The sequence below is a fragment of the Portunus trituberculatus genome, chromosome 46 (genome assembly GCF_017591435.1).
Source record: "Portunus trituberculatus isolate SZX2019 chromosome 46, ASM1759143v1, whole genome shotgun sequence".
NCBI classification, from domain to species: domain Eukaryota; kingdom Metazoa; phylum Arthropoda; class Malacostraca; order Decapoda; family Portunidae; genus Portunus; species Portunus trituberculatus.
The window spans coordinates 29857735-29882752 of record NC_059300.1 but is presented as its reverse complement, the minus strand read 5'-3'; the positions used below and the strand labels follow the sequence as shown (position 1 = coordinate 29882752).

General features: G+C 43.0%; 1 protein-coding gene across 14 annotated transcripts in view; it reads right to left on the bottom strand.

The window, feature by feature from the left end:
- The window catches only part of LOC123520151 (neuroglian-like), a 183676-nt gene that overhangs the window by 40594 nt on the left and 118064 nt on the right, over positions 1 to 25018 (bottom strand). For 12 of the 14 annotated variants that reach the window (XM_045282108.1, XM_045282109.1, XM_045282103.1 and 9 more), the window contains 14 exons: positions 20664 to 20793; positions 19414 to 19529; positions 15369 to 15562; positions 14884 to 15023; positions 12754 to 12849; positions 9866 to 10018; positions 9348 to 9532; positions 8679 to 8824; positions 3479 to 3581; positions 3029 to 3221; positions 2809 to 2900; positions 2501 to 2671; positions 1829 to 2017; positions 727 to 914 (listed from right to left, as the gene is read on the bottom strand). In XM_045282108.1, the coding sequence (XP_045138043.1) occupies positions 727 to 914; positions 1829 to 2017; positions 2501 to 2671; positions 2809 to 2900; positions 3029 to 3221; positions 3479 to 3581; positions 8679 to 8824; positions 9348 to 9532; positions 9866 to 10018; positions 12754 to 12849; positions 14884 to 15023; positions 15369 to 15562; positions 19414 to 19529; positions 20664 to 20793 (2096 nt within the window). The remainder of the gene's footprint in view (positions 1 to 726; positions 915 to 1828; positions 2018 to 2500; positions 2672 to 2808; positions 2901 to 3028; positions 3222 to 3478; positions 3582 to 8678; positions 8825 to 9347; positions 9533 to 9865; positions 10019 to 12753; positions 12850 to 14883; positions 15024 to 15368; positions 15563 to 19413; positions 19530 to 20663; positions 20794 to 25018) is intronic. The other 2 variants (XM_045282107.1, XM_045282112.1) reach the window with 1 other exon arrangement.

The window sequence follows — 25018 nt, the reverse complement described above, 5'->3', positions numbered from 1 at the left end:
TGACAAAAAAGGACAGTATAGTGGTGGTGGGACAGAACAGAACAGGACAGACAGTAGTGATGGGATGAGGAAGGACAATGGTAGTGGAAAGGATACTAGTGGTGGGACAGGAAAGTAGAGGTGGAACAGGACAGGATAAGACACCAGTGATTGTGGGACAGGACTGGACAGAAAAGGACAGGACAGGACTGGACAGGACAGAATTGGACAGGACAGGAAAGGACAGGACTGGACAGGACAGGACAGTGGTGGAGAGAAGAACAGGAAAATACACTAATGTAACAGACACATGAGCCAAGAAAATACAACATAACTGCTCAAAGTCAGTCTGCTGACACCAAACAAAGGAGATGGATCACAGATCACAGATATATCACAAAAAAATTAGAAAAGAAGTTAAGTCAGGAAAACTAGTGTGAACTTTACACATAAAATATTAATTTGAACTAAAAAATAATCATTAACCAAAATAAATTATTAGTGGCTGTGACGGAGTGTGGTGATGCAAGAGTGTGTGGAGTATTGGAAGTACGTGATGGGAAGGAGAGATGTGAGAGCTGCCTCAGGGCGTGCTGGGAGGAGGGGGCACAGGGGGACTGTGATGTGTGCGTCAGTACTGAACTCTGGAAGCATCAGGTCAGGGAGGTGGGGCTGGCTGGCCCATACAACTGGGCTGCAGCAAAGGACCGGACTACCTGAGGGTGAGGAACACCTGGAAACACTCACTGAATAGGATGGGGAGGAGGTGGGGATCTTGTTCTCTGCATTTTTCCAATCATCAGGATGGAATTGTGTTACATACTGGACAGCATAACCCATGAGAGGGGCATTATTGTCCCCTGTGGAGGACCACTCCAGGAGGGCCTCACGCTCCCCACAGTGCGCCGTGTTGATGTGGGGTGGGTTGGGCACATCTGAGGGAGAGTCGTTGTGCACCACAGATTCAGGCCACCGGGAAGACATTCAGCCATGCAAATTTTGAACCACAGCAATTGTTTGAAAAATATAGCAAGAAATTTGATGTGAAGATTATTTGATGTAAAGTAATTTTTTTGTAGATTTATAAATACATGCAATATATATAATAAATTGAAAATCACTGTAAAACTTTCAAAACTGCAGAATTTTCTGGACCTAGATGTAGTTGTGTACCTTTAAGAAAAGACAATCAACAAATGCATTACTGATTCCCAAGGGTTATTGTGGCAGACACTGGAGACACAACACAGGAAGTGATATCAAAAGGGCCTTCTTTTCCTTTCTTTCTGGTCTAGTGTGATGAGTGTGCCTAGCCTAGTATGAAAGACTTGTGTCAAGTCTTCCATGTGTAGATCAGAATAAACCCTCACTTTCATATAACATTTCAGGACAGCCCAGTAGAACTTCCATCTCATCTCTCCTCCTCCATGTAGTGCTTTCTTTACCCTGTCTTCTTGAACTATTTCTAGGCTGCCATTCTATTCTTCTAACTGTCCATCTATTGTCTGTTCAGCACCTGAAGTATCCTGCTCATGTCCATTCTTTTATTCTATTTGTTGTTATGATGTCTGAATCTTATTGGATTGTCTCTGATACCCAAGACATTCTGAAATTTCTCACATGTTAGCCACTTGCTGTAGCTCTGAATGAGTGGTTTAAGAAAAGGACAGGAGATACAATGGGTCTCAGATAAGTATCCTAGAAGCACATCAAACATATTGCTTACAGTTTACAATGGGTAAAGAAACTATGGAAAGGAAGATTTATATGTAAAGCTCCCCTGTCCACCCTCCCTTCCCTCACCACCCACATACTGCCATCAAAGCCGCTGACTCGCTGAATGGCTGACCTTCCACAGTGAGGATGAGGTTGTCAGTGTCGTGGTCAAGTGCAGTCTGGGCCTGGCAAGTGTACACTCCAGAGTCCTGGCCATGCACCTTCATCACCTCCAGCACCCACACCTCCTTCTCATGTTTGCCATTGTCCTCCTCACCGCTCATGTCGTTGTCGTCTTCGTCGTCATCGTCAGCGATGTTTTCTGTGGGAGGAACTTCAGTTACTTATGAAGCTAACACAAGAAACTAAAACATAAAATAAAAATAACTTTTTTCTTTAAATAATAACTAAACATAAATTGAAAATACTACAGATTTTTCTTCTTAATATTGAGAAAAAAATAAATTGAAAATATAGACCATCTCTCTTAATATTTGATTTTTACACTATTTAGTTTTCTTTACGGATTTAATCTGTAGCCACTTAATGATTAAATATACTTTGACACAAAACTGAAAAATATCAATACATAAATCTGAAAACACAAAATATTTGAATTGCACACACCAAAGGTACAAGGACAATGAAGTAAGTGAAGTGAAAGCAAAAAAAATATGATGATGCAAGCATAAGTTTAAATCTAAATGTACATACAAAAAAGGGGGATATACACCTACATAACATTTCCATGAACGATCTAATCCAAGGTTGGAAGGACAATTGGCTACCACCAAAGAGCACTCACCACTGCGGCCAAGATTGTAGTTCTCATCCTTGAAGTCCACCTCAACATCATCCCTGAACCAGGTGACAGCTGCCTGCAGGTGTGGGTCCATGCGAACCAGGCAAGTGAGGGAAACGTGGTCACGAGCCTTCACGCGCTTGCTGGACACACCCACCTTCACCACCGTCTTTGCTGATGACAGTCACAACATTGCAGAATGGGATCGCCCACAGAATTATGCAAAATGGGCATGTTTTAAAAGAAATGTTAATTTTAGATCAACCAGTGCCTTTCATTTCACAGAGAGCAGAAACAATGAAGAGACTCACCTCTGGCTACCACCTCTGCCTCTGCTTCCAGAGAGCCAAACTTGTTGGTTGCCTTACAAACATACTGGCCCTTAGTGTTGTCATCCACAGACCTGGAAAAAAACTCATACTTGTCTGTAAAATGCATTATGTCTGTGAGTGCACAATAATGGCAAGGCAAAACTGGAAACCCATTATGTTATGTGAGCAGCAAGAGGATGTCAGGGTATCATCATCTTACTTAATGACCAGCTTGGTGTCTCTGATGTCATATCTTGGGTCCTCATCATGAATGGACACCCGCTCCTCCCCCTCCAGACGCACCCAAGTCATGTTAGGGTTTGGCGAGGCATAGGCCGCACATTCAAGTGTAGCAGCATCACCCTCCAGGACTGTTACATTGTCGGGCTCTGTCACCCACTCTGGCGGCAGTGCTGGGAGGCAAGATTGAGGGATTACATTTGCTTAATACATTGAACATCATGTACAAAAACATATAAGTAGTTCTAAAGATAAACGTGATGAATTATATTTAAAGGATGGAACACTATGAGCTTAATTCAATCCAATGAAACTACTATTAGATAATAGCAATTAGGTGATCATTCAAATTTTTTGGGAGGTGTATGTCCTTAACCACATGATTACTAAGGATAAAAAAGGAAGCATCACATCATAATGGCTGACTCACAGAGGACATTGAGGAAGACACTCTTGTACACATAGCCATGGATGTTTGAGGCATTGCACGCCACCACTGCCTTGTTGCTGAAGTCCAAGTTGTCAATCACCAGCTGCCTCATCACCATAGAGAGGAACAAGTTGTAGCACAGTACCAGACAGCAGGAAAGGCTGGTTACTTATACTGAACATAAGCATATACATGAATTTGTTTGAATGACCCAGAGTCAAATGAATAAGAGTGTTCATAAGACAGATAAATCAAATAAGTAGGGAAGACTGGGTACTTAGACAGACCATAACTCCATTCATGAGCTTACGTGAGAGACATGGAATCAAGTACCACAAAGAAAAGTAGTAATGGTGAATGATTTAAAGATGTTAATTTTTTCGCTCCTCATTGAAATTGTGATTACATCCTCGTGTGCATAGTTGATTTCTGTGTGTGTGTGTGTGTGTGTGTGTGTGTGTGTGTGTGTGTGTGTGTGTGTGTGTGTGTGTGTGTGTGTGTGTGTGTGTGTGTATTTACCTAATTGTATTTACCTAATTGTAACATACGGGAAAAGAGCTATGCTCGTGTTGTCCCGTCTCCATATCTATTAATGTCCAGCTTTTTCTTAAAATCATGAATATTCCTTGCGTTGACCACTTCCACGTCTAAACTATTCCATGCTTCCACCCTTCTATGAGGGAAGCTATATTTTTTCACATCTCTCCTATAAGTGGCCATTTTAGTTTTTCCCATGCCCTCTCGACATTCTTCCATTCCACATACACAGATCTTCCCTATCCATTTTTTCCATGCCAATCATCACTCTGTATATTGCTATCAGGTCTCCCCTTTCTCTTCTGTTTTCCAGGGTTGGAAGTTGCATTCTTTTCAGTCTGTCTTCATAAGTCAAATCTCTTAAGTCAGGCACCATTTTCGTTGCAGCCCTCTGTACTTTCTCTAGTTTCCTTATGTGTTTCTTTAAGTTCGAGCCCACTGTATTGTTGCATATTCAAGCCTCGGTCTTATCATTGCAGTAATTATTTTCTTCATCATTTCTTCATCTAGATATACGAACGCCACTCTTATGTTCCTCAATAAGTTCAATACTTCTCCAATTATTTTGTTTATATGTCTCTCTGGCGATAGGTCATTGGTAATTGTCACCCCAAGGTCTTTTTCTTCATGACTGGTTTTATGTCTTCATTTCCTATCTTGTACATACTCCTGATTCTTCTTTCACTCTTGCCAAACTCTATTTTCTTGCATTTTGTCGTGTTGAACTCCATTTGCCATGTACAGCTCCATTTCCATATTCTGTCCAAGTCTTCCTGGAGTAGTTCGCAATCTTTGTCACATCTCACTTTTCGTAACAATTTTGCATCGTCTGCAAATAGGCTCACATAACTGGACACCCCATCCACCATGTCATTTATGTAGACTGCGAACATTACTGGTGCCAACACTGATCCCTGTGGAACTCCACTCTCCACCAATCCCCATTCTGATGGTCTGTCCTTAATTATTGTTCTCATTTCTCTTCCTACCAAAAGTCTTCCATCCATTTTAGTAAACTGCCATGCACTCCTCCTACCATTTCAAGTTTCCAGATCAGTCTCTGGTGTGGTACCTTATCAAAGGCCTTTTTTAAATCCAGATATATTCCATCAGCCCAACCATCTCTTTCCTGTATTACATCTATCACCCTCGAATAGTAACATATCAGGTTTGTCGTGCATGAACGCCCTTTCCTAAAACCAAATTGACACTCACAAAGTATGTCATTTTTCTCCAAGAAGTCTGTCCATCTAGTCTTCACCACCCTCTCACACATCTTAGCTACCACACTTGTAAGTGACACTGGTCTATAGTTCAATGGGTCTCTCTTGTTACCTGATTTATAGATTGGGACAATGTTAGCTCTTTTCCAGTCTTGGGGCACTACGCCTTCCCTTAATGAGGCATCAATTACTTCACAAACTTTTTCTGCCAATTGCTCCCTGCATTCTCTTAAAATCCATCCTGATACCCCATCAGGTCCCACAGCTTTTCTCACTTCTAAACTCCCCATCATGTTCTTGATCTCCTCCACCGTTACTTGAAACTCCTTCATAATCCCTTTCTGTTCCATTACCAGTGGTTTGTCAAAAGCAGTCTCCTTTGTGAATACCTTCCGAAAGCATCCATTCATAGCCTCTGCCATTTCCCTGGGATCTTCACTGTATACTCCATTTACTTCTAAACTTTCAATACTTTCTCTATTTTTGATGTTGTTGTTCACATGTCTGTAAAAAAGCCTTGGTTGGTCTTTACATTTATCAATTATATCCTTTTCTTGTTTCTTTCTTTCTTCTCTTCTAATCAACACATATTCATTTCTTGCTCTTTTGTAACTTTCCCACTGCTTAATCCGTCTTTTCCTTCTCCACCTCTTCCATGCATCCTCTTTTCTTGTTCTAGCCTTTTCACATCTATCGTTAAACCAGTCCTGCTTTCCAACTTCTCTATGTTGTCTTATTGGTACAAATTTTTCTCACCTTCTTTGTATATTTTTATAAATTCCTTCCACTTTTCATTTGCTCCTTAGCACTCTTGAATTTCATCCAATTTGTCTCTTGAAAGAATTTCTTTAGGTTTCCAAAATCTGTCTTGGCATAATTCCATCTTCCCACTTTATATTCTTCATTTCTTCTAGATTTCTCTTCGTCTATCACCTTGAACTCCAAAACTGCATGATCACTCTTTGCTAAAGGGCACTCCACCCTCATCTCCTCAATGACCATTGGCTCTGTACTAAAGACCAAGTCCAGTCTTGACGATGCTCCCTCTCCTCCAAACCTAGTATCTTCTTTGACCCACTGAGTTAACACATTTTCCATTGCCAGTGTCAATAGTGTATTTCCCCATGTTGTCTCTGATCCTTCCATTGACCAGTCCTCCCAACACACCTCTTTACAATTAAAATCTCCCATCATTATAGTTCGTTCACAGCCACCCAACATTTCTTCCAGACATGTTCCTGTATCACTTATCATTTCTTCATATTCCTGTACTGACCATGCATTTGTCTTAGGTGGTACGTACACCACTATGTAGTGCCTCTTTTTCCTTCATTAGTTTCTGCTCTGATCTTTAGCACTTCTGCCTTTCCCATACCTTTTTTCACTTGATCCACCTTTATATCTTTTTTAACCAGCAACATCACTCCTCCTCCCATCTTACCTACTCTATTTCTTTTCCAAACGTTATATTTCCTTCTCCAACCTTCATCAGGTCTTCTCCTCTCTCAGTTTTGTTTCAGTAAGACCCACAATATCTGGGTTCTTGTCCCTCAAGTAATCGTTGAGTTCTAAAATCCCCGATATCACTCCATTTATGTTGGAATACATTACATTTCGCTCATATGTAAGTTTCTTTAGTCCTTTCTTGCTGTACTTTTCTGGGTTATGAACCACTTCCTCAGTCTCATATCCAAGATTCTCCAGAAAAACTCTTTCTTCTCTCTTCTGTCCTCTCTTCATTTTTTTCAAAGCCTCCTTTCTCAACTCATTTAACATTTCTCTTTCCTTTTCACCGAGATCTCTTCTCAACCAAATCTTCCTTGTTGTTTCCTGCTGGGCTAGCCTCCATGACTTCTCCACCAATTCATCTACATCCTTTTGTGACTTAAGTTTGATTCTTATTGGCCTCATACCTTCTCTTGTGAACTTTCCAATTCTATGGAAGTCCTCTATTTCTTGTACTAGGTCTTTTCCCTCCTCTTGCACCACATTAATGATATTATTTATCACCTTTTTTATGTTTTTCTCTCTCTCCATTTTACTCGGTGTCTTATCCTCCTCCACACCAAATATCACCACACATCTCTTTTTGTCTACAGTTTCCTCACCAATGTCTCATTTGACTTAATAACCTTCACCACTTTCTCAGCTATCTTCTCTTCTATGATCTGTTGATCTATAATTTCAGCAAGGCCCAAAGTTTTCTCCCTGACTCTTTGATTTCCTTTTCCAGACTTGCAACTTTGTAATTTACCTCCTTTCTTTCCACTTCCTGACTTTTTTTCCATTCAGCCTGCTTCTCCATCACTTTTCCTAGAGATTCTCCACATTTTTCGCAATTCACTTTAATTAGCTTAACTTCCTCTTTCAGTGCTGCATTTTCCTTCTTCATATCGGCACAGTCTCTCTTTACATTGTCATAACTCGTTTCCAGGCCCTCATACTTTTCAAACAGTTTTTCAATTTTACCTTCTAACTCCAGAATTTTCTTCACATAAGCGCTCTTCTCCATTATTCCTTGAAACCCTGTGAAGTCTGATTCCTCTTTCGAGTTCACGGCCGCCATGTTGCGCAGACGTAAACAAACCAGCTGATGGCTCAAACGCAGGCTACAGTTTATATTTACCTTCACTGGACATTATTTTGCTAATCAACAGTTAACATGACTATATGGAGACGGGACAAACATTACCAGCTCCTTTCCCACCTTGGTTACTCTTAGGTAACTGTAGAATTATAGATGATTGCTCTGGAGCTCAGCGACCACCTCCGCCATCGACGATGTCCCGTGTGTGTGTGTGTGTGTAATTCACTGTTTGATCTGCTGCAGTCTCTGACGAGACAGCCAGACATTACCCTACAGAACGAGCTCAGAGCTCATTGTTTCTGATCTTCGGATAGGCTTGAGACCAGGCACACACCACACACCGGGACAACAAGGTGACAACTCCTCGATTTACATCCCGTACCTACTCACTGCTAGGTGAACAGGGGCTACACGTGAAAGGAGACACACCCAAATCTCTCCACCCGGCCGGGGAATCGAACCCCGGTCATCTGGCTTGTGAAGCCAGCGCTCTAACCACTGAGCTACCAGGCCGTGTGTGTGTGTGTGTGTGTGTGTGTGTGTGTGTGTGTGTGTGTGTGTGTGTGGTGGTGGAGGTAGTGATTTTCCTGCTTGAACCATGTCTACATTCATGACCCATTCTAACTGTCAATACTGGCTGAAATATTACATACTTTCTTAATGTTAATAGAAAATAGTGAAACAATCTCTCTCTCTCTCTCTCTCTCTCTCTCTCTCTCTCTCTCTCTCTCTCTCTCTCTCTTAAACACTCACATTCTTTCATATTATCTTTGCCTTTCACTTCCTACTCCCACCACCTTCATATCCTCTCTCTCTCTCTCTCTCTCTCTCTCTCTCTCTCTCTCTCACTAACCGTGGTGTCGTGGGTGTCCAAAGCATCACCATTGCTGGTCCAGGTGATGATGGGTTGAGGTTCACCCCGCGCCTCACAGCTGAACACGGCAGTCTCGCCCTGGGGAAGGTTGATTATCTCCGGCTCCATCACAAACTCTGGCTCCGCTGTCAGGATGCAAATTGTCAACATGAGAGAAGATGCCGTAACATACTGCTTAAGTTTTCTGGTGTGAAGCATAAGTTAGTAGTACAAATTAATGCTTGTTTTTTAATGTGTTTATCAATTCCAGTAGTGATGTCCTTTATCTGTTTATAAGATACCTACACAAAAGGCTAAGAGTGTGAATGATGTGTATGTAAGTGAGGGGTTCCTTGTCTAGGCCATCCTGTCTGATTGCTAGTCTGGCACATGGATAGATCAATTACTACTGAGATTCAGAAAAATGCACAATGCAGCAGAACTGTCAGTTTTCCTACATATATAAATGCATGTATCATGAAAGATTATGGCTCTCTTCTGGTTGAGAAAAAATGAAAAAGAAACAGCACAGTTAACACACACACACACACACACACACACACACACACACACACACACACACACACACACACACACACACACACAGGGAAAACCATTAAACCAGTACTCAGAACAAGCACAAAAGATGAGTATACTATAGATACTCACACTCCACATAAACATTGAACTGCCTTGGGTCTCCCTGGCCGGCACTGCTGCTGGCCTGGCAGTAGTAAGATCCGGCATCTTCTTCGTCCACATCCTCCAGCACCAGCACCCTGCCATGCTGCTCCTTGCGGTAGCTGTGCACGTCATCCCGGTTCCCTCGCCACCATTGCACCTCTGGCTGGGGTCTGGCGGAGGGTAACATGACATCAGTTGAGGCATTACACATAGGTTAAGTGAGAGATGGGCATCAGACAAGGTGACATCTGTTGAGACAAAATTAACACACAGGTGAGCATTGGGTAACATATGAGATCAGCTGAGACATGATATAGTCTACAGGTGAGATGATACAAGATGAGATCCATAGGTGTGATATGAGGGCAGTGTAGTAACATGAGTTGAGATTTGAGAGAGGTGAGGCAATGATCAAGACTATTTTTCCGGTCAGTAATGTAGAAATCTTGTTAATTTGTCACTGGAAACATTGAAATGTTTCAGAATATTGACTAAGCACTTACTTGCCGCCATAGATGCAGTAGAGCCTGACGTCGTGGCCTTTGAGCACCATGAGTTCGTGGTGGCTGACGAACTGTTCCTCAGGGGGCATGCTGGCCTGTGGCTCCTCATCGGTGAAGTTAAGGTACACTCTGTTGCCCACGCGGTACTCAGTCCTGCCAAACACACGGAGGAGAGGTGAGGGAGGCCTAGACACACTGCAGCTGGCTCCCTCCTGCCAGGCACAGCAAAGAGTAATAATCCAAACTTGTCATTTGAGTTGAAACAAAGAAATGAAATTAGTATGTAAAACAGAAACTCTTAAACTATAAATAAACTGATGTTAAAAAAAAACAAAAAAAAACATGAAGATATATACAAAAATAAAAGAAGAAATATATTAAATGAAATAAAAAATCAAAACAAATACCTAATTTTTTTTTTTTTTTTTTTTTTTTTTTTTTGTTCTCAGTATGTCAGATGGTAATACTGTCAGGAGCAAAGATAGGGAAGAGGATTCAATAGGTAGGAAATGGGTTAGGCCCCTTTAAAAGAAAGTTCATGGTGGCACACACACACACACACACACACACACACACACACACACACACACACACACATTCATGAAGTGTGTTGTGTGTTCATGCAAATCATGCTGTTATAATGTATGCATGTATAAGAAATATACAGGAAATATACAAGAAATTACATATTTTCATTGACCTGTTTACAGTCACCAACCACCACCACCACCACCGCCGCCGCCATCACACGTCACCACCAGCATCACCACAAGTCTCCCAAGCATCATCCAATACAAAGTGAATCTATCAATCAATCAATTCCTTTCTTGTTCTCCTGATAGAACAACAACAACCACCACCACCACCACCGCCACTACCACCACCACCACCACTACTATCACTATTACTATTTCTACTGTACTATCACAACCATTTCTATGAACACCACCACCACCACCACCACCTCTATCACATCACCAATTACAACTACTACTACGACTACAATCACATCATTACAACTACCACCACTATCACTATCATCATTACCATCACCACCACCACCATCACCACCACTACATACATTCATTCTTCAATATCCCTGCAAAGAACACACCAATCATCACCATCATCACTATCTCTATCAACCACCACCACCGCAACACCACCACACCACCATCACCACATCACCACCACACGCCTACCTGTTCACCACATCGAGGCCTTCAACATCTGATTCCCTGAAACAATCAAAATTCCAAAAAGATATCACGAGGGAAGAAAAAACAAAATGAAAACACCTCCCAGTGAAAAAATAATATGAAGGTAATTGAGAAGGAAATGAAGAAAGAAAGAAAGAAAGAAAGAAAGAAAGAAGAGTGTAATACATAATACTGCACGTACATAGAAAGAGAAGGCAGTAAATATTTAATGGAAAGAAGACGAAGAAGAAGAAGAAGAAGAAGAAGAAGAAGAAGAAATATAATAAGCAAGGGATAATCATTATAATGTATTGTGTGGCTCAACAAAAAGAAACGAAAAAAGAAGAAGAAGCCAATAATGAAAGTAAAGAAAACTAAGAAAAATATATTTATAAAAAGAAAGCGAAAAACAAGCCATTCTTCTTAACTAATTGATGAAAATGAGCGCTAATATGTCATAAAAATTTCCTATAAAATATATGATTGGGTTACCTGAAGGATGAAAAAAATATATATAAATAAAATGTTCGCCTTAAATGTATATTACGCGAGAACTTTAATTAATACCCGGTGAAAATATTGCAATGTTCTTTAAATTTGTACTGGCGTCACGTGAGGGGGAGGAATGCAGTGTGACGCGCGAGGCATTGCAACACTCTGGGGTGGCATGACACAGGTGGGCGGCGAGTCACTTCTCACCTTTACCTGGGCAGCAATCACGCTCAGGTGACGCACTCAGACCTTGCCGGGGTTAGTGTTGTCACGGGATGCACAGGTAACACTACAGGTACACTACAGGGATACTACAGGTGCAGACTTATTGGTGCCTTAGTGTTTAGTCCATCCATTTGAAACTCACACGGATAAGCTGATCGTAACCGAACGAATAAAGTAGACTAAGGATCATCTATTTGTTCCCTTCACACTTCAACAATCTGGAAAAGATAACATGTGATCTCCATCTAATATTTTTTTTCCCTAGAGCTATAATGGCGATAGACTGTTTAAGTTTGGAAAGCTGAGGTCAGAAAAGGTAGAGAGAAGGGCAGGCTGGAAGGTCACAAGTATCTATCGTCCATCAGATTCCCCTAACGGCTGCAGAGTGGAGGCAGAAACTGAGTAACAAACATTCTTTTTTTGTCTCACAGCGAGCAGTTACACGATAGGCTACAATTCCCCATAAATGTTCAACACTAGCAGGGAAACACGATTGGAATCCCTTTAATGCACGTAACCTGATGTTTTTCTCTCTCTCCCTTGGACAGCCAGCCAATGCGCTACACTGCTGTGACTGCAACACACGGCCAGGCTGTATTGACTCGAATTTCAAATGGATGGAGTGTACCTAGTCTTTGATGTACTATACAGTTAATACATCTGCACACATCAATGACATCAGTAAGGCACCACCATCACTACTACTACTACTACTACTACTACTACTACTACTACTATTAGTCATCACTACATAACTACATATTATACTACTTCATGTAACAAGTACCATCACTACTGCAATCCTTCCTTATTAATATCCACATCATCATCACTGGCATCATCAATCATTAGTCATCATCATGTTCCTGAGGTTGCTGTTAATATCAAATCAATGGTGTTATCACGTGTTAATTTGTTACACAGTGTTATTAACGTTATCTCGCCAGTCACATCCACGCCACACACGCCTACGGCAGACTGACGACGTCGGTGTCTTCGTCGTCAGCAGGCATCTGGTCCACCATCTCCAGGTTGCCGTGCTCGTCCTCCACCAGGATCATTTGGCCGCTGTATGGAGAGGCGCGTCAAGCAGGGCACACCAGTAAGGCTGCCGGGTGAGGCTGTGACCCCGAGGACGAGTTGTGGGTCACGTGGGCAGGATGGATGGGGTGGGAAGGGTGGTGCAGGAGTGGTAAGGTACGAGGCCAGGGAGGAAAGGGTCATGGCGGTGTGGTCCTGGTTATGGGCAGTAGTCCCGTTGCACTCAGGTCGCATTCTTAATCATCTTTGTTCTCTTACCATGATTGTTTTCAAAGGCCACAAATTTTTATTTAATTTATTCAGTATTACTATTTTCCATATTCTTTAAAGGTTTGTTTTCTTATTACATTGTCTTCAAAGGACAAAGGTTACAAAAAATACTTGTCGGATTCTCAATAGTGATTTTTTTCTAATTGACGAAAATTAATTAATCATTAATTATTAATCATCAACCTCAATCATTAAAATCGTTGAAAACTATTAATAATTTCTACTACAGATTTAATGCTTTGTTCTCTTATCAGAACTGTTTTCAAAGGTTGGCGAGACCATTAATCCTGTTCTAATTGGTGTGCTGTTTCTCAATGAATGGTAAGGAATAATTTGGAAACTATCACTATGAAAAAACCTTCGAAAACTCTTAATATCTTTCATTATAGACTGTTTGGTATTACGGTCATTACTTTCATTGTATTTAGCGTCTTCCCTCATAATCTGCCAGTTCTCAGGCTTTGTAAGGCACACCAGAAGATCAGAAAGCCATACGACACAAAGGAAAAAAGTGAGCAAGTTAACGACTTCAAATTACGACTTCACCTGGAGACACACAGGAAGGGTGGGAGCAGGAATGAAGGGACCAAAGCGCTGGACGGCTCACGAAGTCTCGACACTTGTACTTACCTTCTCTCCACTTCCACCTACTCCATTTATCTCATTATTCTTATTTTTTTTTCTTTTATTCTCTAGTTCTCTTGCCCTCCATCTTTCACACTCCACTGCTGGTTCCACTATATCCACGTGCGTATCTCACTTCACCAGCCACACTCCACGCTTCACTGTACCCACAACACACACACACGGCCCGGTAGCTCAGTGGTTAGAGTGCTGGCTTCACAAGCCAGATGACCGGGGTTCGATTCCCCGGCCGGGAGGAGATATTTGGGTGTGTCTCCTTTCACGTGTAGCCCCTGTTCACTTAGCAGTGAGTGGGTACGGGATGTAAATCGAGGAGTTGCAACCTTGTTGTCCCGGTGTTGTCCCTGGTCTCAGGCCTATCCGAAGATCGGAAATAATGAGCTCTGAGCTCGTTCCGTAGGGTAACGTCTGGCTGTCTCGTCAGAGACTGCAGCAGATCAAACAGTGAATTATAAACACACACACACACACACACACACACACACACACTTATTCCTCGCATCGCTTTACTTACTATCACTCAGTTCTATTTGTCTTGTAATACTGATTGTTCTTGCTGTCACTATCACCATCACTATATACCACCCGCATAACCAACATCACCACCATCACCACCACCACCACCACCACCACTACTACCATGGCCACAATCACCACCATCACTTCATGTTCCTCTTACGTGATCATTGTTTCCCATGTTAAAGAGAAGCATCGTGATTGTGTCACGTGTGGGGGAGGGAAGAGGAGGGACTTAATGATGTCCAACCCCGGCCCTCCCCCGCAGCCCCATCACTCGATAAGTATACATAACCCCACCTACGTACATACACTCACGCTCAGGTGTGCTCGTGTTTCCAGTGAAAGCAAACACACACACACACACACACACACACACACACACACACACACACACACAAAGAAAAAAATGAGAAAAAAAAAAAACGTTCCAAGTATTACGCTGGCACTTTCTTCAAAATTCGCGAAAAGAAAATGCTAAAAAAAATAATAAAATACTGCCTAGACTAGAAAAGGAAAGAAAAACCTGTCTTCACCGAAACTTGGAAATTCATCAAGTTAAAGGTCAGAGGTAACGTTATAGACTCAATTAACCTGCGTGAGAGGCAAGGCAGGGCACGCACGACTCACCTGGCGGCGGAAAAGGCGGCGCAGGCGTAGAGGGCGTCCTGGGAGGCGTCCTCGAGAGCCACGTGACTGAACCACAGAGAGCCGCGCTCATCCTGCGTCACGCGGGACGAGTTCATGTTGCTCAGCTTCCCCTCGTTGGTCTGTCGGGCAAAGGGCGTGAGCACAGGCGCGCACACGTGATCCGACACACACACACACACACACACACACACACACTCAAACGAGAAGAAATAGCCTGAAGGAGAACGGGCGGGCAGAATGATGTGATGGGGACGCAGCACAGTTAATGCAACGCCCTCCATGGTGGCCGAGGTATGGGTGCTTTGTCCCGGATCATTTTGTGCCAACATTAACAACACTAACATTTGATTTCATGCTGTGGAGCGCTGGAAGATTCAAGACAAAGAACACCTGCCCACCCACCCACGGCCCTTCACGATCCAGGGGCATACGTGAAGTTCAGCGCAGGTAACGCACTCACTCACCTGACGGAACCACTGGACGGAGGGCATCGGGTGGCCGGCGGGGACGTCACAGTCCAGGCGCAGTGGTCTGCCTAGGGTGGCCGTCACCACGCGCGGCTCCTGCTTGGGCACGTAAGCCATGACGGCACGGCGCACAGACACGATATCGCTGAACGCCTTCCCCACCTGGTTCTCCGCCACGCACTGGTAGCTTCCTGACGGGGGAGAAGAGGAAATGAACACGGATCTCAACCGGCGGAAATGACATCGAGTTACGAAGTTCTTAGTTTTCATATGCTAATTTAATCTTTGTAATGAACGGACAAATTAACAAATTAAAAACTAAAACATCGGAGATATTTTCTATGCACACGAGAAAAAAGTCGGAAAAAGGTCCTCTAGTTGTCTTTCCCATTACATAAATGAAAGAGTACTGAATAAGTAAGGGAGAAGCAGGGAGAGAGTCACAGAGTCCATCGGTAAAGAGGATGAGAGTGAAGGTACTGGCTAACTATCGCATGAGGGAGGAGAGCAACAGGGAGTGAGTGGAGAGTCTGTGTGGCGAGGACATGGGAAGTCTCTAATGGTCCTTACACTTTTTTTCTGCCACTTAATATTTCTCATTTAGTCGGGGAGCCACCCTCTGAAAAGTGGCTAAAAAGCAGTTTTGAAATGACCCATCTGCTGTAAAATTTCTGACCCCTGGATCATCTTTGTTGGGGTCTGAGACATCCCAAAACAGGCTTTATCAAGTTGGATCGGATTGCATAAACTCTAGAGGGACGTTTTTTCGATGAGAGGTAGCGCCTTTCTAAAACATTCAAATTTGGGGTAGGGGAAACTCTATTTGCAATATCTCGGTTAACTGAAGGGCTATAGACCCAAATTAGGTCTTATTCTCTTTGTCTGAATGTCAGCTTTAAAGTGACACCTAGGCATATTTCATCACATGACCCTGAAGGTCACCAGAGGTCAAAAGGTCGCCGAAAGTAGGTCATGCCCAAAATTTGGGGCTTTTCATACATTTTGTCAAATGTCCATGGCTAAATTTGATAACTTGGGGATTTTCAGGTCCAATAATGTTCTTAACATCCACAAGCAACGTTTGGAAAAACAATGTCTCCATTGGACCAAAAAGAGTGATTACATCGGTTACGTGATATGCCATGAATATTTTGTGAAATTCGAGATTTCATCTATTTGTTACTGTTTTTTCACAAATATCGATAGTTTGCAAGAGTGACGATATATTCTTTCAAAACGGTGTTCGTTTTCTATCAGGACCTTGTCTATTTACACTTAGGACTGATATGGAAGCATAGTACTGGTTAGGCCCCTAGGCCTAGCGGTAACCAAAAAAGGTACAAGAAAACATGCAATTGTTCTTAACTGTTTTATTTTATACTAGACCATAACAAATTTGGTAATGAATATGTAGGTATGGTAATTACCTTCTGTGGAAAAACCTTTGATTTCAGATGTTTTGATGTGTTTTTGCAACTAATACATTAGGAATTTATCAATCTAAAGAAAACTAGTACAGACTATTGTATGGTGTATTTTCTTTTACAATTTGTACACTATCATATCAAAGTATTTTGGGCCAATTTTGGCTTAACTGGGCCACTTACTACAGTCATGGGTGGGGTGTGGAGGGGGCCGGGTGAGAATGGGGGGAGGGGGGGGGGCGGACGACGTCAGGCGTCGGGGAGGGAGTGTTCATAAAGTGATGTGCTTCTAGTCTGTAAGACTCCCTTTCATTTTAGGTCCCACTGATGAACTCTGCTGGTGATGGAGCCTGCCATTGAAGGGAAGAGGAAAAGGTCTACGTCTCGTGGAAACGACTATTCAAAATGTTTAGTGTGCCAAACTGTCACTGACCAAAATGGACCCATTCGTATGTTAACAAAAGTAGGCTTGAACACATTTAGGAATGCTGTCCAGACTCGGCATGATGACGTTTATGAGAGAATCTGGGAGGATATACAAGATGAGTCATTTCTCGTAAAAAAGCCCGTGTGTCATCAGGACTGCCGCGCCGTGTACACGCTGAAACGATCTGTTGACGCACTGGAGCCTTCTACCTCGAAAAAACCTAAGGATGACGGAGAAGCAAGACGACCAAGTAGGCAAAGCATTGACTATAAAAGTGTGTGCTTCTTGTGCGAAAAGGAGCGGGATTCGAAGGGAGATCGGAAACTGACACTCATTGCGACTAAAGAAAGGCAAGACAAAGTTCATAAAAAAGCAAAAGAACTTTAGGATGAGGCTTTGTTACGTAAAATCGAGGGCTTCGGAGATGATCACATTGACTTTGTGGCATATGATTTTCGCTATCACACCAAGTGTATGAACCAGCTTTTGGCCGCTCGAGGCAAATCTGATACCGGTAGTGAAAATTCTTCTGTAAGTGTGCATGAAAAAACGTTTCAGAAACTTCTATCTGAGATTTCTGGAGAGCTTTTGGTTGATAGACACGCGTACTACATCAGCCAGTTGTCAAAACGGTACAGAAAACTGCTGCAGGAAGTGACAGAGGTCGAAAACCAGCCTTACCGCTCTGACAGACTGAAAAAAAAACTGTTGAAGCACTTTGGTGAAGACATTCAACTTGTAGAACTTAAGAGAGGAGAGACTTTAATTTGTGCATCTTCACTGAGTGTGAAGGAGCTGTGTGCTGAGGTGGTAGCTCTAAAATCAGAAGTAGACGAGTGCCAGCTTTTGCCAGATGAGTTTGATGCCGGTGATCTTGATCGTAATGTTTCCAGTACTTCGTACCCTTTAGCCAAACATCTTCGGACAGAAATAAAAGGACTTGAAAAACGAACGATGAGAGAACCTGGTGAGGACAAAATTTCTTACCAGGGGGCAGCGAATCTCGTACCTTTGGACTTGTACAATCTTTTAGCATGGTTACTGACTGATTCAGATGAAAGTGTTGGGGAGGATGGGAGGGTCCAGCTTTCCACTGCTGAGGACGAGCGTGTTCTTAACCTTGCTCAAGACATAGTAAGCTCCCTAACACAGCTGCCTCTTCCAAATGTGGTCTGTTAATTACTTATGATGATGATGACGACGATGCCGATGACGATGATGACTAGAGAGTACCTAATTGTAACATATCAAAATAAAGCTTAGTTGTCGAATAATTGTATTTTGCACTCATTGACCTTTGACCCCCCAAAACATGACCCGCTTAGCAATGGCCCTGACTAACAAGAGAGTTGTTCAACATGGAAAGATGCCCAATGAGATGTGATCTTCACTCAACACTGCCTCATTGAGAGCCTCCCCCAGAAATATCAATGAAGAAGCGGATTTCCTGGTAAGCCAAAAAATCGATTGACAATCAAGTAGCCAAGGCACCATTTTGTGTGGTTCAACTGAAATATCCCTTTCCCAGAATGTGATGAGGGATGCAGAGAATATGTTTGATCAAAGATTTTCTTGAAAAAAAAATATTCAGTATTTCATATTAGACTTTATCTGAAAAAATCCCCGAATTTTTGGCATGACCTACTTTCGGCGACCTTTTGACCTCTGGTGACCTCCAGGATCATGTGATGAAATATGTCTAGGTGTCACTTTAAAGCTGACATTCAGACAAAGAGAATAAGACCTAATTTGGGTCTATAGCCCTTCAGTTAACCGAGATATTGCAAATAGAGTTTCCCCTACCCCAAATTTGAATGTTTTAGAAAGGCGCTACCTCTCATCGAAAAAACGTCCCTCTAGAGTTTATGCAATCCGATCCAACTTGATAAAGCCTGTTTTGGGATGTCTCAGACCCCAACAAAGATGATCCAGGGGTCAGAAATTTTACAGCAGATGGGTCACTTCCAAGTCCTGTTCCATGAGGGTGGCTCCCGGACTAATTATGAATAAAAACTTTTACGAAGACTTATTACTAGTGATACCAATGTTGACAAAGACAATCATGACCGAAAGAGGTAAAATGTAAGAACAACAATTGGTAACCGCACCCAGTCTCGCTGCACTTCCTCCCCGCATTACAGTCTCTAGTTAACTCCCCTGGAGCAGCTCCCCAACCCTGTCACCTCCTCACCTTCATCTTCTGGGCGCGGCTCGTGGAACACCAAGGTGCCCTCCCCATCCACCTGCTCCACGCGGTCATCCTCGCCGTGGGGATCATACTCGTCGCCGTCCTTCAGCCACGTGTAACTGGAATAGATGAAGCGGCCTCGTCAGATGGTGGTGGTGGTGGTGGGACCGCGAGTTTCCCTTTGTGCCTTGTTGTATTGCTGTTACCGCCTTGGCTTCCAGTGTGTGTGTGTGTGTGTGTGTGTGTGTGTGTGTGTGTGTGTTGAAGCTCATGCAGTGAAGGCAATGACTGATGGAAGCCACATCGGGAACATCAAACTCTCCCTTTCCCTCCTTACAAGATCCTTTCTTCTCACTCTCACATTTTTCTTTCCATTAACTCACAGCCAATGACCCGAGCACCCTTTTAAAAGAGTCTACTACTAAGCCCTGTGTTCCTAGTCGCTTTGGTCGCCGTTAACAAGGCTAAGCCATCACAACTGCGGTGCTCCAGACAGGACTTGCCTCTCAAATTCTCAGTTATATCCAACTCACACCTTTCCTTCACTGGATTCATGAAGTTTTTCTGAAGTTTTCCTCTCTTTCTCCTGCCCCGTGAGTCCATCTCAGGCATCCTCCTCCTCACACTCCTCGTCTCTCCTCTTGACATGCCCAAACCACCTCAGTGAAAACCTCTTGTAACTTCTACCACAGCCAGTTCCAAATAAAGATTAGACCCTCGAAATGTTTGAGAATAAAACTCTAAAACCTAACCGTAATTCTGTTCATATTCTTTATCCTTCATTTCTTTTTCTTCTATTCTTGTCTAATATTATTCTTCCTTTCGTGTTTTATGTTTTCTAGTTGTTTTTAAGAACTATATTCTGAAACACGTCTGCCCTCGCCTCAAGTGCTTCCAACAGCCTCTATGTAGTTGGAATTGCACGGGTCATTAACCTATAGAGTGCTTTTATGGTTATACTGACAAATTAAATAACAAGATTTCCACACTACTGACATGAGCTAGGGACACTCTTCAGAACTTGGCTATTCATCTCTGTAGACTTTAAAACAGTCGTGGTGAGAGAGCAGAGCGTTTCAGGATACGGCTCTTCATCTTACTTTTTAACAGTTCACTCTCGGACCTGCTTGGGGACTAGCATTTAAGTGGGCCTTTTTGTTTAATCGTTTTTTGTTATTTTGGGCCAGATTTCCACTCTCACATAAAAAAAAAATATATATGACTCGTATCATGACTAGTATCTCCGCACTTACCTTGGCGCTGGGAGGGCGTCGGCTACACAGGGCAGGGTGAAGGGAACGGCAGGCTGGTCAGGGTCGTGGATAACAGTAAAGAGGACCTCCCTGGTGGCGGGCTGCTCCTCCAGTAGTGGCGGGATGGTGACTGCAGGGAGGGGGACGAAGGGCGCAGCGTCACCTTCACAATCTTTAGCTTCGTTATCAGTATCACCACCACCATCATCACCACCACCACTCGTCTCTTCCTTCACTCTTTGGTCCAATATCAGTATCATGCTTTCTCACTCTCACTCACTCTCATTCGTTGTGTTGTTTCTCTATTCATCTCTCTCTCTCTCTCTCTCTCTCTCTCTCTCTCTCTGACACTGACACTAATTTTAGCTCACCGCCTTCACCTCTGCTTCACTCGCTCCACTAACTCCACCACCTCCACCAACCTTAATCTAATCATTCCACACTCAGAGCTCTGGATTCAAGGTAGGCTCCAACCTCACTCCACCTCGAGCATTCATTCACACCTCATGGGGTTCGCTTTCCACTTCCTCCTCTTGCTCTTTCCTCCTGCATTTTCTCTCGTTATCACACATGTCCTCTCTATATTTCCCTCTGTCTCCGTCTCTGTCACTGGATACAATGTTAACTTCGTGGATTTCAAGAACTCTTTTAAAAAACTCTTACCGTAATCCTATTCCAGTCCAGATTATTCGTATTGTGTTGTAGGGAAGGAAGAACACAAACATTATGGACTTCGGACAACGCGGTGACTGGTTTTCAATGGTGTATTCAAGGAAGGACACACAGGAAAGGGACATCTCTTGAAACCTTGAATATTGCACTTCTCTAATCGTCTTACCGAACGCTGCCTTAATTCTGGAAGGGGATCTGATTGGGGAAACCTTGAGAAACTTGACTGGTGAATGTGTCTCTTGGTGTGTTTCCTCAGTGCGTGTGTGTCCAGTGAGGGTTTCATCTGTGTTCTGTTTTGTAAAGCTCTTTCATTCATTTGTCTATTTTCAACTTTCAATATAATGTGCTTCTTTTCAGTCTTTCTTCGTCATTCTTTTTTTTCAGTATTTTTATTGTTTTTTTTTTTTTATGGAATGCGACATTAATTTGTTAGAATGAATTGAACTGACATCGTTTTCTATACTGGTCATTTATAGGTAAGGTTAAGTGAAATAGATTCTTTTCTTGTTTACGTGTGTTGGTGCAACGGGCGTTCGTCCACGTAAACACACACACACACACACACACACACACACACACACACACACACACACACACACACACACACACACACACACAAACACACACACACACGGTCATGCACAGTCCATTTAAGACAAAAAAAAAAGCATTCACATACTCATACCCTCACACACACACAACACACACACACACACACACACACACACGATCATGCACAGTTCATTTAGAAAAAAAAAGCATTCTCATATTCATTCCCTCACACACAAACACACACACACACGCACACATGCATACACATACAACTAGACATAGCAAGGCCGTGTTTTAGAGTCATTACTAACAACAACTACGAACACTACTTGTATTACGTGACATGAGCACACACACACACACACACACACACACACACACACAGACACACACTTGCTTGTACGCACACACATACATTAAGTTCAGCTACTTCTTGCCGCCTTAACTATCATGCTAAGTGCTGTGTGTGTGTGTGTGTGTGTGTGTGTGTGTGTGTGTGTGTGTGTGTGTGTGTGTGTGTGTGTGTGTTCAAGATTTACGTGTGTTTTGTAAAAGGAACAGTGGAAGATGACGATGACGATGATGATGATGATGATGATGATGATGATGATGATGATGGTGATGGTGATGATGATGATGACAGTGGGTAAGTGGACAGGTGCAGGCTCTCTCTCTCTCTCTCTCTCTCTCTCTCTCTCTCTCTCTCTCTCTCTCTCTCATCATCATCATCATTTACCCCTCCGTCTTCCCTTCCAGTTTAGCATTCCCTCTCTTCCCTCTTCTCTCTTTCTCCTCTCCCTTCCATCACAGTCCCATCAACACCAACACCCTCTCCATCACCACTATTATTTCACATCATCATCACCATCCTTCCTCTTCACTCATCTCACTACTACTGCCCCACCCCCCCTATCATCACCATCTTCCTTCTTTCCTTCCTACTGTCACCATTACCCATTCTCTCTCTCTCTCTCTCACACACACACACACACACACACGATATTCATTCTCCAATCCTGTCGCCTACACATGCCACCACCACCATCACCATCACATCCTCCTCCTCCTCCTCCTCCTCCTCCTCCTCCTCCTCCTCCTCCTCCTCCTCCTCCTCCTCCTCCTCCTCCTCCGTCTTTGAAGTGTCTACGAACAGTAACCCGCTGACATGAGAGAAGAAAAAGAAGAGAAGACAAGGGAAGAGAGGAGGAAGAAAGAAAGATAAAGAGAGAGAAAGGGAGGAGTGAAGGATGGAGATGGTATAGAGGAAAGTAAGGATGCAGGAATAGAGCGAGGGAGAGAAAATGGAGATAAAAGGAGGAAGAGAGGCTGGAGTTAGAGAGAGAGAGAGAGAGAGAGAGAGAGAGAGAGAGAGAGAGAGAGAGAGAGAGAGAGAGAGAGAGAGAGAGAGAGAGAGAGAGAGAGAGAGAGAGAGAGAGAGAGAGAGATAAACAGAAAGAAAATGAAGAAAGAGAAGCAATGCGTGAATAAAAAGAGGAAGAGAAAGACACGGAGAGAAAGAGAGAAAAGTCAGAATCGGATAAAAACAAAGAAAATATAGAAGGAAAGGAAAATAGAAAGCAAAAATAAAAACCAAGGGAGGAGAAAGAGGGAGAGAAAAGGCAGAGAAGAATCACGGAGAGATAGAGGAAGAGGCCACAGAAAACAAGGGAGGAGAGAGGGAGAGGAAGGGAGAGACAGGAAGGCCACAGAAAACAAGGGAGAACAACAGAAAACTAGGGAGAGTGAGGGAGAGACAGGAAGAGGCCACAAAAAACAAGGGAGAACAACAGAAAGCTAGGGAGAGTGAGGGAGAGACAGGGAGAGTGAGTGAGAGGCAGAGAGAGGTAAGATCTGCTGTGTTCAGAACGTTGCTTGACTCTCGATGCGGCACAAGTGACGTATGGTACCTCGTCTGCAGTCACCAGGAAGACCAACATGACGGGGGGAGGAGGAGGAGGAGGAGGAGGAGGAGGAGGAAAAAAAAAATAGTAGCACAAGGAAGAACAACACGAGAAATAGAATAGAAACTTGAGAAAAGGAAGGAGAAAATGAAATAGTAGTAGTATTAGTAGTAGTAGTAGTAGTAGTAGTAGTTGTTTAGGTAGTAGTAGTAGTAGTAGTAGTAGTAGTAGTAGTATAAATAGAAGCATGAAAGGGTGGAAAAGAAGGCGGAAGAGAGGAGTACAGTGAAGATGAGAGGGAAAAGGAGGAGGAGGAGGAGGAGGAGGAGGAGGAGGAGGAGGAGGAGGAGGAGGAGGAAGAGGAAAGAAGAAAGGTTAAGTGTGGGACGCTTCGGTTCAGCAAACTTGGGCCGCAAAACACGAGCTCAATTAAGGGGAGGCGACGCTGACGGACACACGCACACACGCACGCACGCACGCACGGACGGACGGACGCGTACCAGGAAGCGAGAGAGGAAGGGAGGAAGAGGGAGCGTGTCGTGTAGTGTCCTAAAGTAGTGTTGTGGTGATTCGCGGGAGATGTGTCAGCCTGTTATAGTGTGTTGCTGTCTCTCTCACCATTACGAGTTTCAAAAGCCACTGTGATGATCTGGCGGGTTCACAAGTGCGTTTCTCTAGTCAAGAAAGTAAAGCTCTTGTCAATCTATTATACTAGAATCGTCAACATTACTGCCTGGTTCTCAAGTGCGTTTCTCTTAGTTAATAAAGACTTCTTAATCTGTCACTAGAACCGTCAAAACATCCTTAAAAATCCATTTAATTTCATGTACAGTCTTTCGTTTCTCAGCAGTACTGTTTTCAAAAGCCCCAGTAATGATTTGTCGGGTTCTCAAGTGTATTTCTAAAAGTCAATGATATACAAATCTTGTTAATTTGTCACCAGAACAGTCAAAACATCTTCAAAAATCCGTTCAATTTGAAATACATGCAGTCTTTTGTCTCTCACCACAACTATTTTCAAGAGCCACAGTTATGATCCGCCTGGTTCTCAAGCGTGTTTTTCTTAGTCAATGATACAAAAGACTTGTTAATTTGTCACTAGAACCGTCAGAACTTCCTTAAAAATCCGTTTAATTTCAAGTACAGTCTTTTGTCTCTCCAGTTATTTTCAAAGGCCACAATAATGATTTTTCGGGTTCTCAAACGTGTTTCTCTTAGTCAATAATATAA